We start from the raw sequence: 15,089 nt of genomic DNA, 5'->3' as shown, positions 1-15,089 counted from the left end.
TTTTAACTTTTTGTTGGTAGTGGTTTTTCAGTTTTGTTTTTGTGTTTTAAGAAAAGACACATACAAATTTATGCCCTCCTACCCAGTTTTACTCCATCCTAATGACAGCATAGCTGTAGCTGCTGACAACTATTCATAAAGCTCAGATGTGAAATCACCCAGAACTGCCTTGTTAAAGGGACACATCATTAACTGCTATGTTAAAGGGTAGGGGCATATACAGCATAAGATGAGCTAGTGTCTTAAATAAAAGTTTATATTGTTTCAATTTTTTAATTCTCACTTGTATTTCTCTTTTTAAAATATCTTCTGTTAAAGCCTATTTACCACCATCAGTGATGCTTCCCCCACGGCGTTTACAGACCCTTCTGCGGCAGGCGGTGGAACTACAAAGGGATCGGTGCCTATATCACAATACCAAACTTGATAATAATCTAGATTCTGTGTCTCTGCTTATAGATCATGTTTGTAGTAGGTAAGAGGAAAACTTCATATATCTGAAATATAGGCTAACATTTTACAGACTCAGTCATTAATTTTATTTAAATGTTTTCCTTTTTAAAGATTTTTCATACAGCTATAAGACAACTGATGTCTGATTCAGCATTTTTTCACAAGTTAGAAGTTGAAAAAGAGAAATTTATATATTTTGATATATGGTAACCTAAAGCTGAAAAACCTATTGTCTCCTATCTTGTTTGGCTTTCATTAGTCATTTTATTTATCTGGCAAAATTTTTTAAAGACTTGTAACTGCGATTGTTTGTGGGTGCCAGAGAACACTTAGTGAATTTTTCTGGACATAATCACTATTTTAACCAGGCCCAAATTATTTTCTGCCTTTATGATCATTGAAATACTTTTTTCAACAAAAAGGTCTCCTCTTTCATAGAAGATGCCCTCTAAACTAAAAATGATTATAATAATAGACATTCACTTTCTGTTTTGGGTCTTGTTATTATACCTACCCATGTACATAATTTATCTTTCAAAAATTCAGGCTTCTCTGTTGATCTTAAGAGTAGTTTGAGGGCCTCCCCGGTGGCGCAGAGGTTGAGCGCTGGGTTGCGAAGCTGCCCGCGACCTCTGCGGCGCTGGTTCAATCCCTGGCTGCTCCCCGGCCACCAGAGGAGGGTCCCACATGGCGCCCAGGCCTCTCCTGCCGCCCGCTGCTCCCCTCAGCAGTGTCCTTCGGTCCTTCTGCCTGCTCTGCTCCCCGCTCTGGCTCTGGTGAATTCTCTCACCCTCCCGCGCTTCTGACTGTACCCAGTGCATGTATAAACAAAACAAACAAACAAACAAACAAACAAATAAATAAAAACATGCCTCTATTTAAAAAAAAAATTTAAAAAAAAAAAAAAAAGAGTAGTTTGAGTAGGGCCTCCCCGGTGGCACAGCAGTTGAGCGCTGGGCTGCGAAGCTGCCCGCAGCCTCGGCAGTGCCAGTTTAATCCCCGGCCGCCAGGCGAGGGTCCCACATGGAGCTCAGAGCTCTCCTGCCGCCCGCTGCTCAGCAGTGTACTTCGGTCCTTCTGCCTGTTCTGCTCTCCACTCTGGCTCTGGTGAATTCTCTCACCCTCCTGCACTTCTGACTGTACCCAGTGCTTATATAAATAAATAAATAAATCTTTAAAATAAAAAAAAAGATAATTTTTAAAAAAAAGAGTAGTTTGAGTAAAAATGACCCTACTTTCCAAATTTATAATAGAGCTTTAGTTTTTAATATACAGAAAAGCAAATTATGAAATCTTTCACAATCCAGGAAGGTAAACCAGATATGAGCAGTTGTAATATAGGTGTTTGATTTTTTTTTGCCAGTGACCAAAGAACTAATGAAAGTAGAATGAATAGGAGAGACAGAAGTATGTAATTATGAGTCTTTGGAAAAATGAGGAACTTCTAGATAACCATGTCTATTAAATATAAATATGTATATGTACATTATTAACCTGTACTTTTAAGTATTTTTTCAGGTACACATAATTTTGGTGCGTGCCTAAAATGTTGGAAAATAAAATAATTAGAAATCCCTCTTTAGGGGCCTCCCCAGTGGCGCAGCGGGTTGAGCGCAGCACTGTGAAGCTGTCCCCAGCCTCTGCAGTGTGGGTTCAATTCCTGGCCAGCCAGGGAGATTCCCACATGGCGTGGCAGACCTCTCCTGTCACGCCTGCTTCTCCCCTCAGCAGTGTATTTCAGTCGTCTGCCTGTTCTGCTCCCAGCTCTGTCTCTAGTGAATCCTCTCACCCTCCCACGCCTCTGGTCTATACCCCAGCTCTTGTATAAAAATAAATAAATCTTGCGCTTCCCCGGTGGCGCAGCGGTTGAGCGCTGGGTTGCGAAGCTGCCCACAGCCTCTGCAGCGCCGGTTCGATCCCCGGCCACCGGGTGAGGGTCTCACATGGCATGCAGACCTCTCCTGCCGCCCACTGCTCCCCTCAGCAGTGCACTTCATCAGTCTGCCTGTTCTGCTCTCCACTCTGGCTCTGGTGAATTCTCTCACCCTCCCGCACTTCTGACTGTATCCCAGTGCTTGTATAAATGAATAAATATATCTTAAAAAATATATATATATATATATAAAATAAAGTATTTTAAAAAATAAGTAAATCTGTTTTAAAAAATTAAAAAAAAAAGAAAAGAAATCCCTCTTTAACTCCGTTTACTCTTTAACACTGTTCTTATTTTCTTTAATTTTTGTCTTTTCATTTAAATTCAAATAGTGATGGAGATAATAGAATAAAAGCTATATAATTCCAAATTTTGTAACTCCTCTAGGGAAGTTAAGGTCATTGTTAAAGTTAAGGTAGTGGTGAACCCAAATCATCTTTTGGTTCAATTTATTGCTGGTATAGACTGACTTTGAAAGGTATTTATAGTAGCTTTTATGGTTCAGGAGGTATCAGTAGGTTAAGAACTTGCCTTCCTGTTTAAAAACCAAAATCAATGAGAAAAAGTGACCTACATTTTTCCAGAGTGCTTAGAATCTATACCAGCACCTATGAAACTAAATGATGGAGGGCCTCCCCGGTGGCGCAGCGGTTGAGCGCTGGGTTGCGAAGCTGCCTGCAGCCTCTGCAGCGCCGGTTCGATCCCCGGCTGCTCCCCGGCCACCGGAGGAGGGTCCCACATGGCGCGCAGACCTCTCCTGCCGCCCGCTGCTCCCCTCAGCAGTGTACTTCAGTCCTTCTGCCTGCTCTGCTCCCCGCTCTGGCTCTGGTGAATTCTCTCACCCTCCCGCGCTTCTGACTGTACCCAGTGCATGTATAAACAAAACAAACAAACAAATAAAGAAAGAAAAACATGCCTCTATAAAAAAATAAAATAAAAAAAATAAAATGTCAATAATAAAAAAAAAAAAAAGAAACTAAATGATGGAAAATAGTCTAACTTTTTCTAATCAGCAGGTCAGGGGTCATCAGGCCCCTATAAACCTGCACGGAAAGCATTTGCAAGTTTTACAGAGGAAAAAAGTTCAGCTTCAAAAATAACCATTGATTGGAAGGTCGTCTCTGTGAACTTTTAAAATCAAAACAAGATCTTGCCTCTTCGTTTCTCTGAGAAACCATTTCCCTCTACCTCCCTTAGAGCCAACTTCTTGAAATAGTTGCCTGCTTCCCATCATAGTACCTATATGCTTAATTTTCCTTCACTCTTCATATTTCTATAGTATTGGTCTTGCACAGTCAATACAATACCAGAACTGTTACCGATCTTGGAGAGGGACAACTTCTTTTATTAAATCCAGGGGCTGCTTTTCAGCCCAAATCTTGGCCTTTCTAACAACTCTGACTACTTTGCCTTGAAATGAAATCCAGATTTAGTTTTACTCCTGGCTACACCTTATGCTCCTTTTCTTTACCTTTTCCTTTAATGTTTATATGTTCCAGAATTGTTTCTTTTCTCATCCTACTCTTCTCCTTTGAGGTATTGTTCCTTGGTTCTAATGACTTCTAGGTCTGTCCTAGAGCTTACAGAATTGATTTCATAAGTCTTTTTTTTTTATATAGAGGCATGTTTTATTTATTTATTTATTTATTTGTTCGTTTGTTTTGTTTATACATGCACTGGGTACAGTCAGAAGCGCGGGAGGGCGAGAGAACTCACCAGAGCCAGAGCAGGGAGCAGAGCAGGCAGAAGGACCGAAGTACACTGCTGAGGGGAGCAGCGGGCGGCAGGATAGGTCTGCGCGCCATGTGGGACCCTCCTCTGGTGGCCGGGGAGCAGCCGGGAATCGAACCGGCGCTGCAGAGGCCGCGGGCAGCCTCGCAACCCAGCGCTCAACTGCTGCGCCACTGGGGAGGCCCTGATTTCATAAGTCTTAATGTAACAATTGGGTATTGCTCAAATACTTTAAATACAACATGTCAAAAGATAGCACTTCCCTGTCATCTGTTCCTACAAAGTCTGCTTTTCCTATTGAATTCCCTGTCTTTAGTAAAAAGCTACTATCTACCCAGTTTCTCCAAGCCAGAAAACTGGAAGTCAGCCTTGATTTTTCAGATGAAGGGCAAATTTTAAAGACAGCAAGGGGGAGATGTCAGGCATTGAGTCTTTATATTCAGTCTTGAGAGTATGTCTTTTATTACTGAACTAGGAAAACAGAATCAGAATTTATTCAACTCCTATATTCCCCACCCACCTAGAAGTCTTCAAAAAAAGTTGTGTGTAGTTTTATTGTTTGTTTTTTTTCTTTTATTTGCTTTTATTTATGCATATAAGAACTGGAGTGTAGGCCAGAGGTGCAAGGGCTGGGGTGGGGGTGGGGGGAGGCGAGAGGATCCACCAGAGACAGAGTGGGGAGCAGAGCAGGTAGATTCACTGAAATGAAATGTTGAGGGGAGCAGCAGGTGAGACAGGAGAGGCCCAGTGCGCCATTTGTGTTAGCTCTCTGGCAATATCTTTTTTTTTTTTTTTTTTTTTTTTTTAATTTTCTAGAGGCATGTCTTATTTATTTATTTATTATTTGTTTGTTTGTTTGGTTTATACATGCACTGGGTACAGTCAGAAGCGCGGGAGGGTGAGAGAATTCACCAGAGCCAGAGCGGGGAGCAGAGCAGGCAGAAGGACCGAAGCACACCGCTGAGGGGAGCAGCGGGCGGCAGGAGAGGTCTGCTCGCCATGTGGGACCCTCCTCCGGTGGCCGGGGAGCAGCCGGGGATCGAACCGGCTGCAGAGGCTGCGGGCAGCTTCGCAACCCAGCGCTCAACCGCTGCGCCACCGGGGAGGCCCTCTCTGGCAATATCTTGATAGCACTAAGATTTTAACCCCTGCGCCACTGGGGAGGCCCATTTTGTTTTTTTGTTATTTATGTTTTTCACAGTTAGTTTATAAATTTTTTTTAACGATTTATTTTTATACAAGAACTGGGGTACAGGCCAGAGGCGTGGGAGGGTGAGAGGATTCACCAGAGACAGAGTGGGGAGCAGAACAGGAAGACGACTGAAATACACTTCTGAGGGGAGCAGCAGGCAAGACAGGAGAGGTCTGCGGCGTCATGTGGGTATCTCCCTGGCTGGCCGGGAATTGAACCCTCACTGCAGAGGCTGCGGACAGCTTCACAGCGCTGCACTCAACCAGCTGCACCACCAGGGAGGCCCTAGTTTATAAATTTTTGGTTTAATTTGACCCAAAAGGAAAAGTGATTTTTTTTTTTCTTTTTAAGTTATTTTGTGGAGGGTTTTCACCAGCAACCACTAAAAGAATGTTTTGACAGGTAGTTTTATAAGTTCTTATTACAGAATATTTATAGAAGATTATGTTTGATTAAAATGGCTGCATTTTATTCAGTCTTGTTTGAGAAGATAATAGTATTTTTTAACACCATTTTAAATTTATTTTAAAAACTGAATGGGGGGGCGCTTATTAGTCTTTGAAAAGAATTATTATTTAAGTCATGCTAAAAGAGTAACAATTTAACTACCTATTAGTGACATTGGAAACAACTAATTATTAATACACTAGATGATTTGTCTCTTACAATTTTGATTGTGACTCTGTCCCTCCTTAAAGCAAATCTAAATTTGCTAGATTTAGATTTGTCTTTTCATTCATGATCAACTTTAACCACTTGAATTGTATTTTATGCCTTGATATAAAGTGTTTCTCACGGAAGTGACATCATCATTTATTATTATACATAGAAGGAGACTATTTTTGATTTACCCAGCAGTATCAATTTTATATTGATATTTTGATAAAAACAGGCCTTGGAGTCAACCATAGACTTAAATGTTAGTTCAATTGTTTATCAGTTTATGATATCTGGTAAGTTATTTGCCCTCTTTGAGCCTCATGAAAGTAGAGGTAGTTTTTAGAATTAGAAATACTATATATAAAGCATGTTGCAGTGTTTCAAATCTAGTACATACCTAATGTCAACTGCATTGATTATGTCTCAGCTCAGATAATTTTTTATAAAGTAAAAAACATATAACGTCATACTTTCTAAACACTAGCCATTAACTACATGTGACTTTTTAAATTTAAAAGCAAATAATTTAAGGGCCTCCCCAGTGGCGCAGCGGTTGAGCGCTAGGTTGCGAAGCTGCCCGCAGCCTCTGCGGTGCCGGTTCGATCCCCAGCTGCTCCCCGGCCACCGAAGGAGGGTCCCACATGGCGCGCAGACCTCTCCTGCCGCCCGCTGCTCCCCTCAGCAGTGTACTTCAGTCCTTCTGCCTGCTCTGCTCCCTGCTCTGGCTCTGGTGAATTCTCTCACCCTCCTGCGCTTCTGACTGTACCCAGTGCATGCATAAACAAAACAAACAAACAAACAAATAAATAAAACATGCCTCTATAAAAAAAAAACCTATAAAAAAAAGCAAATAATTTAATTAAGCAAATAAATTTAATAATTAAGTTTCTCAAGTGTACTAGCCACATTTCAAGTGCACAATAGCTTCATGTGGTTAGGACTACCAAATTGGACAATGTAGGTATGTACTACATCATTACAGAAACATCTGTTGTGAAACAGTGCTGATAATAAGAGATTGGAAAATGATAGACAAGATTTTAAAAGTGAATGCTGAGTGAGAATACCTGTTCTTGTGATAATTTCTCTTAACTTAGTAAAGTTAATTATAAACCATAGCATTCTTTGCTCTTAATATATAAGCCAGACTCAGGCGAAATGCTTTATGTTCATTTATTTCATCCTTCTATAAAGAATTCTGTAAGGCAAGTGCTATTTACTTTATGATTGGAAATTTGTGTTTAGGAAGACGAAATAAATTTCCCAGTAACACAATTAGTGAGTAAGCCACAATTTGAACCTAAGTCTGTCAGACCCTATTGCCTTGATTCTCAATTCTCACTGCAGGCCCTATTCTACATTGCAGCTCTTCACTACTCTCCCCAAAATATTAGCAGTTATTTTTGTTTTTATTTATTTTTTTTTTAAGATTTTATTTTTATATTTATTTATTTATTTATACAATCACTGGATACAGTCAGAAGCGCGGGAGGGTGAGAGAATTCACCAGAGCCAGAGCGGGGAGCAGAGCAGGCAGAAGGACCGAAGCACACTGCTGAGGGGAGCAGCGGGTGGCAGAGAGGTCTGTGCGCCATGTGGGACCCTCCTCCGGTGGCCGGGGAGCAGCCGGGGATCGAACCAGCGCTGCAGAGGCTGCAGGCAGCTTTGCAACCCGGCGCTCAACCGCTGCGCCACCAGGGAGGCCCAGCAATTATTTTTAAATATCTGTTGCATTCTAGGAATTTTTACAAGAACCCTGCTAGTTATATATTAACCCATTTTATACGTGAGGGAATGTTACATGACTTGCCTAAGACATTAAAGCTTATGATCCAGACTCATCCGACTGCAGTGCCTATTCTTTGTTATGCCAAGTTGCTTTTCTGTAAATGAAAATGTCTATCATTTCTTCTACAACAAGCTGATGCCAGCCCACTTAAACAAATACAAAAACCTGATTATTGATTTTTATATGAATTTACTTAAACCAAAAAATTCTGTGGATGCGTACTTTCTTTGTTAATCTTGAAAGGGGAATGAAATAATGAATTATAAATTGAAGCAGACATTAGATTTTACTGATTCCCCCCTAATATTACCTTGACTGATACTACATTTTCATTTTCAACATAACCAATATGAATTTCATTCTTAAGATTTAAAGTTTTGTTTTTTTTTTTAAGATTGATTTATTTATGCATACAAGAGCTGGGGTACAGGCCAGAGATGCGGGAGTGTGAAAGGATTCACCAGAGACAGAATGGGGAACAGAACAGGCAGACTGACTGAAACACTGCTGAGGGGAGCAGTGGGCGAGACAGGAGAGGTCTGCTTTGCCATGTGGGTTGCTTCCTGGGCGGCGGGGGGATCAAATTCGTTCGTGCTGCAGAGGCTGCTGATTGCTTCATAGTGAGGTCTTTAACCCCTTGTTGCCCCCAGGGAGGCCCAAGATTTAAAATTTTTGATCGCTAAAGTTTTATCTGTTGTCTAATATTTTTCATTAATATATTTTGAATAATTATTTGTGGACTTCTTTGTTTTAGGAGGCAATTCCCATGTTATACTCAGCAGATACTTACGGAGCATTGTAATGAAGTGTGGTTCTGTAAATTCTCTAATGATGGCACTAAACTAGCAACGGGATCAAAAGATACAACAGTTATCATATGGCAAGTTGATCCGGTATGTACTCTAGTATGAGTGTTTAAGTTGCAACAAAAGTTAGTTTTTAGTCCAATTGGCTGAGTACATATTTTCAAAGCATGTGTATATAAATAGTATTTTCCAAGAGCATTTTTTGGTCACCTTTGTTATGTCTACTTTTCTGTGTTGTCTAAATAACATATATAGGTAAAATATAAACAAAATTGTTCAGTGTTACATGGTAATGATCTGTGTGTACATTTACTAATTTAATCCTCTAAATAGCTTTGTGAGATACTAATATTTACTGTTTTCAGATGAAGAAACAGAAGTTAAATACCCAGACTCTCACAGCAACTAAATGGAGAGTTAGACTCAAATCCAGGAACAGTTTTACTTTAGACCGACTACCAGTTCATCTCTTTAATACTTGATTTACAAATTAACAGTGTCTTTTCTGTCATAAGTTAGAAAAGAAAATTACCATTTTGCCTCTAAAACATTGTCTTGCACAATTTGTAAAACTTAATGTTAAACACCTTCCCTTCTGCCCTGTCACACTCCTTTAGTTAGTTATACATAGGAAAAAATTGCATTTTGAATTTAAAATTCTAAGTTCTCAAATCAGTTCTGTCTTTGTGTATAAGCAGGTATAAACAGATTTGTAAAAATAAATACTTCCCCTTTTTATCAACCAATTGAACATTAATCAAGCAATCAAAGAAGTATATGATTCCAATTAAGTCAAGTCATATACTTGGTATAGGAGTCATTCACTAAAAATCATCAAATAAATTTTATTTAAATTTAAAACTTTACTTTTTTTTTTAAGCATTTTTTTAAAAGATTTATTTATGTATGCAAGAGCCAGGATGCAGCAGGCCAAAGGTTCAGGGGGTGAGAGGATTCACCAGAGACAGAGTGGGGAACAGAACAGGCGGGTTGACTAAAATGCACTGCTGAGGAGAGCAGCGGGCAAGACAGGAAAGGTCTGCGCCATGTGGGTAGCTCCCTGGCTGGGAATGAACTCATGCTGCAGTGGCTTTGGATAGCTCCATAGTGCTGCATCTTAACCCCTTGCACCACCAGGGAGGCCCCTAAATTTGAAACTTTAAATAAGAGTTAGGGTATGAGAGCCTCCCTGGTGGTACAAGGGGTTAAGCACAGCACTATGAAGCTGTCCGCAGCCTCTGCAGCACGAGTTCAATCCCTAGCCAATCCCCGGTCGGCCAGGGAGCTGCCTACGTGGTGCAGCAGACCTCTCCTGACTTGCCCGCTGCTCCCCTCAGCAGTGTATTTCAGTCAGTCTGCCTGTTCTGTTCCCCACTCTGTCTCTGGTGAATCCTCCCGCCCCCGCACCTCTGGCCTGCACCCCCAGTTCTTGTTTGTATAAATAAATCTGTAAAAAAAAAATTAGGATATATTGGTCCAACATAGTTTTAGACTCCTCTGTTAAAAATCTAGAAAAGAAACCATAAAAGGAAGTATTTTTTAAAAGAGGAGCATCAAATTTGAAAGCATGTATCACTTCTTTTTTTTTTTTTTTTTTTAAATTTTTTTTTTTTTTAATAGAGGCATGTTTTATTTATTTATTTGTTTGTTTGTTTGTTTTGTTTATACATGCACTGGGTACAGTCAGAAGCGCGGGAGGGTGAGAGAATTCACCAGAGCCAGAGCGGGGAGCAGAGCAGGCAGAAGGACCGAAGTACACTGCTGAGGGGAGCAGCGGGCGGCAGGAGAGGTCTGCGCGCCATGTGGGACCCTCCTCCGGTGGCCGAGGAGCAGCCGGGGATCAAACCGGCGCCGCAGAGGCCGCGGGCAGCTTCGCAACCCAGCGCTCAACCGCTGCGCCACCGGGGAGGCCCGCATGTATCACTTCTAATGCACCTGCAATATGGTACAAATAATGAAAGGGTAAATAAGAAGTCTTTGCCTTAAAGCAGGCACTCTCTTTGTACCATATACTTTTTTTTTTTTTTAAGATAGATTTATTTATTTTATACAAGCACTGGGTACAGTCAGAAGCGCAGGAGGGTGAGAGAATTCACCAGAACCAGAGGGGAGAGCAGAGCAGGCAGACTAACGAAGTACATTGCTGAGGGGAGGAGCAGTGGGCGGCATGAGAGAGGTCTGCGCACCATGTGGGACCCTCGCCCAGAGGCTGGGGATCGAACCGGCGCTACAGAGGCTGCGGGCTGCTTCGCAACCCAGCGCTCAGCTGCTGCACCAGTGGGGAGGCCCAGTACCATATACTTTTCTAGCAGTCTGGTGACAACTCTTCAGAATAATGTTTTAGATGCTTATACCAAAGCACATGGGAAGCTCAAGTATATAGTACATATCAATTGCTGAGAAAATCCAATCAGGGCCTCCCCGGTGGCGCAGCCAGTTGAGTGCAGCTCTGTGAAGCTGTCCGCAGCCTCTGCAGCACGGGTTCAATTCCGACCATCCAGGGAGAAACTCACATGGTGTGGCAAACCTCTCCTGTCCCACCTGCTGCTCCCCTCAGCAATGTCTTTGGTCCGTCTACCCGTTCTGCTCCCCCCACTCCGGTGAATTCTCTCACCCTCCCACCCCTCTGGCCTGTACCCCAGTTCTTGTATAAATAAATAAATCTTTAAGAAAATTTAAAAAAGAAAAAGAAAATCCAATCATATTGGAAACTAGTTGACAAAATAGTGCAGAAACAGATATGGCGTAATAATACGTTGGTTGCATCTTTATTAACAAATCAAATGACAAATTCTAGTAGCTGATCTAATAACTACCAGAGTTTTGAAGTCATAAGAACAGATATTTTGAGATACGTATAATAACTGTAATATGATGTTAAAATATTTGAGACTTCTTAATAGTCATGAAGTACTTCTTAATAGCCAATATAATATATATTAATATGCCTAATTGATCACATAATGCTTCCTAAGATAATAGTTGATAATAGTACCTTGTTAATGGCCTGCATTCAAGATTGAAGGCAATACTGAATTTCAGACTTCATTAGTGAAAGTAAGATTTGCATTTTTCCTCCCATTTAAGTTCATGGACCCCTACTTAGGCCTCTGGGTGGCTCCTTATTGATCTCAGGTTAAGAACCTCTATGAAAGGAATGTACAGCTTAGGAGGGGAAATAAAATTTAACAAAATAAGTATGTATGTATGTAAAGTATTGTGAATGCACAAAGGAGCTTCATGGGTGGGAGTACCTCATTTGAGCCTTGCTGTGCATAACACAGGTGAAGATAAGGAAATGGCATTCTAGGCGGAAAGGGACATTCCCTTGCCCTCCTTTCTCCAAAATAAGAGAATAGGATAACTAAAGCAAAGAGTGGGAAATAAAACTAGAGAAACAGTTTGGGATCTAATCCCAGCTTTGAATACTATTTTTTTTTAAAGATTTATTTTTTATTTATACAAGAACCAGGGTACAGGCCAGATGCAGGGGACGGTGAGAGGATTCACCAGAGACAGAGCGGGGAACAGAACAGGCAGACTGACAAAATACACTGCTGAGGGGAGCAGCAGGTGAGACAGGAGAAGTCTGCTCGCCATGTGGGTTGCTCCGAGGCCAGCATGGATCGAACCAGCGCTGCAGAGGCTACGGACAGCTTCACAGCACTGTGCTCAACTGCCTGCGCCACCAGGGAGGCCCCAGCTTTGAATACTATTTTGAAGAGTCGTTGCATTTCATTCAGTGATTATTTGCAAGATATCTGAAAAGAAAACAGTACCTAAACTATGCCTAAGTATTTTCCTAGTAGCACTGTGTAAGAGTTCCTTTCATATCCAAGTATTTATTGAGCACCGTTTGCTAGGGATAGACAGAATTGAGCATGTGATATAATGCAGTGTAATTGTTCTATAGTGAGTGCTACACAAGCTCAAAAGGAAATCCTGCTGGAACAGGAAAACAAGGAAAAATAAGAAGTAAGTCTTATGGTGAAGAAGGAGTAAATACTTAGGTAACTGGCTTTGGGGTGAAAGAAAAGTTAGGATTGGCTCTTGGGTGAAAGAAAAAATGGCTTCAGTGAGGATTTAGGTGGTTTGGGGAAGATGCTTTGTAGACCAGGAGATGAAGTTACTGAATTAAGTTACAGCCAGATCAGGGAGGATCTTGTATGCTTTACTAAGGAATTAGACTTTTATGCCAGTGTTTCCCAGGATGTTTTTTGCCAGAATACTGGGTATACAGAATGTTAATAGGTATTACACATGTAAAGGGTTTTTGTGGCCAAATTAGCTTGCAGAATTCAGAGTTAATGTTTACATCCCAATCTGTGTTATCAAGAGTTTGAGTTTACTATGCTACTATTTTATTATGTCAAATACTATTTGAAAAACTTTCAAGAAAATTTGTGATTTTTCTGGAATGGAGGGGAGGGGGGGTTAATGGATAGAAAAGAATACATAGAAAACCTTAAGATTTGAGTTCATGTGACTCCAGTACCTAATTTCCTTTAACCGATTTTCTTACCTTGACCAAAAAAAAATTTACCCATTTCCCACCTAAACCCCCAGTGTGGAGTACATGAACATGGTATTTCCACTTGAATAGGTTAGAGAGACAGTGTGCTAGTGAAAATATAATAGTAATAGCCTCATTTATTTTAGACTTTACCCCTTACCAGGATGATTTTTTATTAATGTACATGAAACAATTTGTTTTTGAGTTAAATACTTCAAAAGTAGTTTGTCATCAGTTTAGAGGCAAGTCTTTATGTAGACCTAGAGTACTACTATGAATGAAATTTTGTTTCTGAAAGATCTTGAACCAATCCAAAAAGGCTTACTAAATTATGCAAGACATTTTGACCTAATGATACGGTGTTCTGATACAGATACTCCATGCGTACTACCCTGCCAAAGAAAAACCAGAAGTAGTAGCATTGTTAATTATCTAATTTTTGTCAAAACAATGGTAGTTTGGACTAAGTATTTGAATAAGCAATAAACTTAAAGTCCAATGAAGGGCCTCCCCGGTGACGCAGCGGTAGAGCGCTGGGTTGCAAAGCTGCCCGCGGCCTCTGCGGCGCCGGTTCAATCCCCGGCTGCTCCCCGGCCACCGGAGGAGGGTCCCACATGGCGCGCAGACCTCTCCTGCCACCCGCTGCTCCCCTCAGCAGTGTACTTCGGTCCTTCTGCCTGCTCTGCTCCCCGCTCTGGCTCTGGTGAATTCTCTCACCCTCCCGCGCTTCTGACTGTACCCAGTGCATGTATAAACAAAACAAACAAACAAGCAAACAAATAAAGAAAAACATGCCTCTATTAAAAAAAAAAAAAAAGTCCAATGAAGAATAAAATATGTAAACACAATCCATTTCTCAGTGATATTTCTGAAGAAAAAATTCCCAATCTAGATTGAACAAAATAATTCCAGACCCATTTGAAAACTGTAACTCACTGCTTTTCCCCCACCTTCAAATTCTTACTCCTTCTATTCCCAGTTATGTCTCCTAGCAAGAAATCCAGAGTTTGCCTTTGAATATATCTTGTCTCATTCTATCCTGTCAGTTTTATGTCCTGGGTATATTTTGATCTGCCCTATTTCAGTCCTGACCATATTAGTTCAAGACCTCACTTCTTGTCTTAATCACAGCTGCTGTGTCAGCTTGTCATGGGTATCTTTTTATCTTTTATCTCTTCATTCTGATTCATTTTCCATATTGATGTTTGAGTTCTTGTCCTAAAACCAAATATCATTCGTTATTCCTCAGCTTAAAAATTTTAAATGGCTCTTCATTCACAAAATAAAATGTAACTTCTTCACCTAAAATAAAGATGTCAACTTTTCAAGCATCATCACTTGCCATTTCCATGTTGCACTCTAAAGTTCATCCTGTACAACTCAGAGTATGGTCTGAGAGCCAGGCAGCCCAGATTCAGATCCTCCACCCCAACCCCAATTCTGCCACACTCCGAACTACAAACAAAGGCAAATTTCTAATCTTTTCCCTGTAATATGGAAAAGGGGAATAATACCTACTTTTATATTTGTGAAGATTAAATGTGAATATTGTCCGAATATTGATAAGCACTTAATCTGGCAGCTCTGCTTGTGGGAATGTAAAATGGTTCAGCCACTTGAAAAAGTTTGGTAGTTCTTCAAAACATTAAACATTGAGTTAGCATATCAGAAATTCCATATATATGTATTGCATAAATATATATATATACACAGTTATATACAAGAAAAATAAGTGTTAAGTCTGCACGAAAACTGTACATAGTCATATATTCGTTATAGCATCACTGTTCATAATAGCCAAAAGGTGAAAACAATCCAAATGTTCATTAATTGATGAGTGGATAAGCAGTATAATCTATTCATAAAATAGAATATTATTCAGTAACAAGAAAGAATAAAATACTGGGTTTTTTAAAGATTTATTTATTTATGCATACAAGAGCTGGGGTACAGGCCCGAGGTGTGGGGTGAGAGGATTCACCAGCAACAGAGTGGGGAGCAGAACAGGCAGA

The 15,089-nt window shown here is 40.6% G+C and overlaps 1 protein-coding gene across 5 annotated transcripts in view; it reads left to right on the top strand.

Moving 5' to 3' along the window:
• WDR26 (WD repeat domain 26) overlaps positions 1-15,089 on the top strand; it is a gene marked incomplete at both ends in the record, with an annotated part of 41,319 nt that overhangs the window by 12,463 nt on the left and 13,767 nt on the right. For 4 of the 5 annotated variants that reach the window (XM_084253994.1, XM_084253993.1, XM_084253997.1 and 1 more), the window contains 2 exons: positions 319-475; positions 8,513-8,651. In XM_084253994.1, the coding sequence (XP_084110120.1) occupies positions 319-475; positions 8,513-8,651 (296 nt within the window). The remainder of the gene's footprint in view (positions 1-318; positions 476-8,512; positions 8,652-15,089) is intronic. The other variant, XM_084253996.1, reaches the window with a different exon arrangement.

This window comes from Talpa europaea (genome assembly GCF_964194135.1).
Source record: "Talpa europaea genome assembly, chromosome: 14".
Taxonomy (NCBI): domain Eukaryota; kingdom Metazoa; phylum Chordata; class Mammalia; order Eulipotyphla; family Talpidae; genus Talpa; species Talpa europaea.
This window is presented reverse-complemented; position numbering and strand designations above follow the sequence as displayed.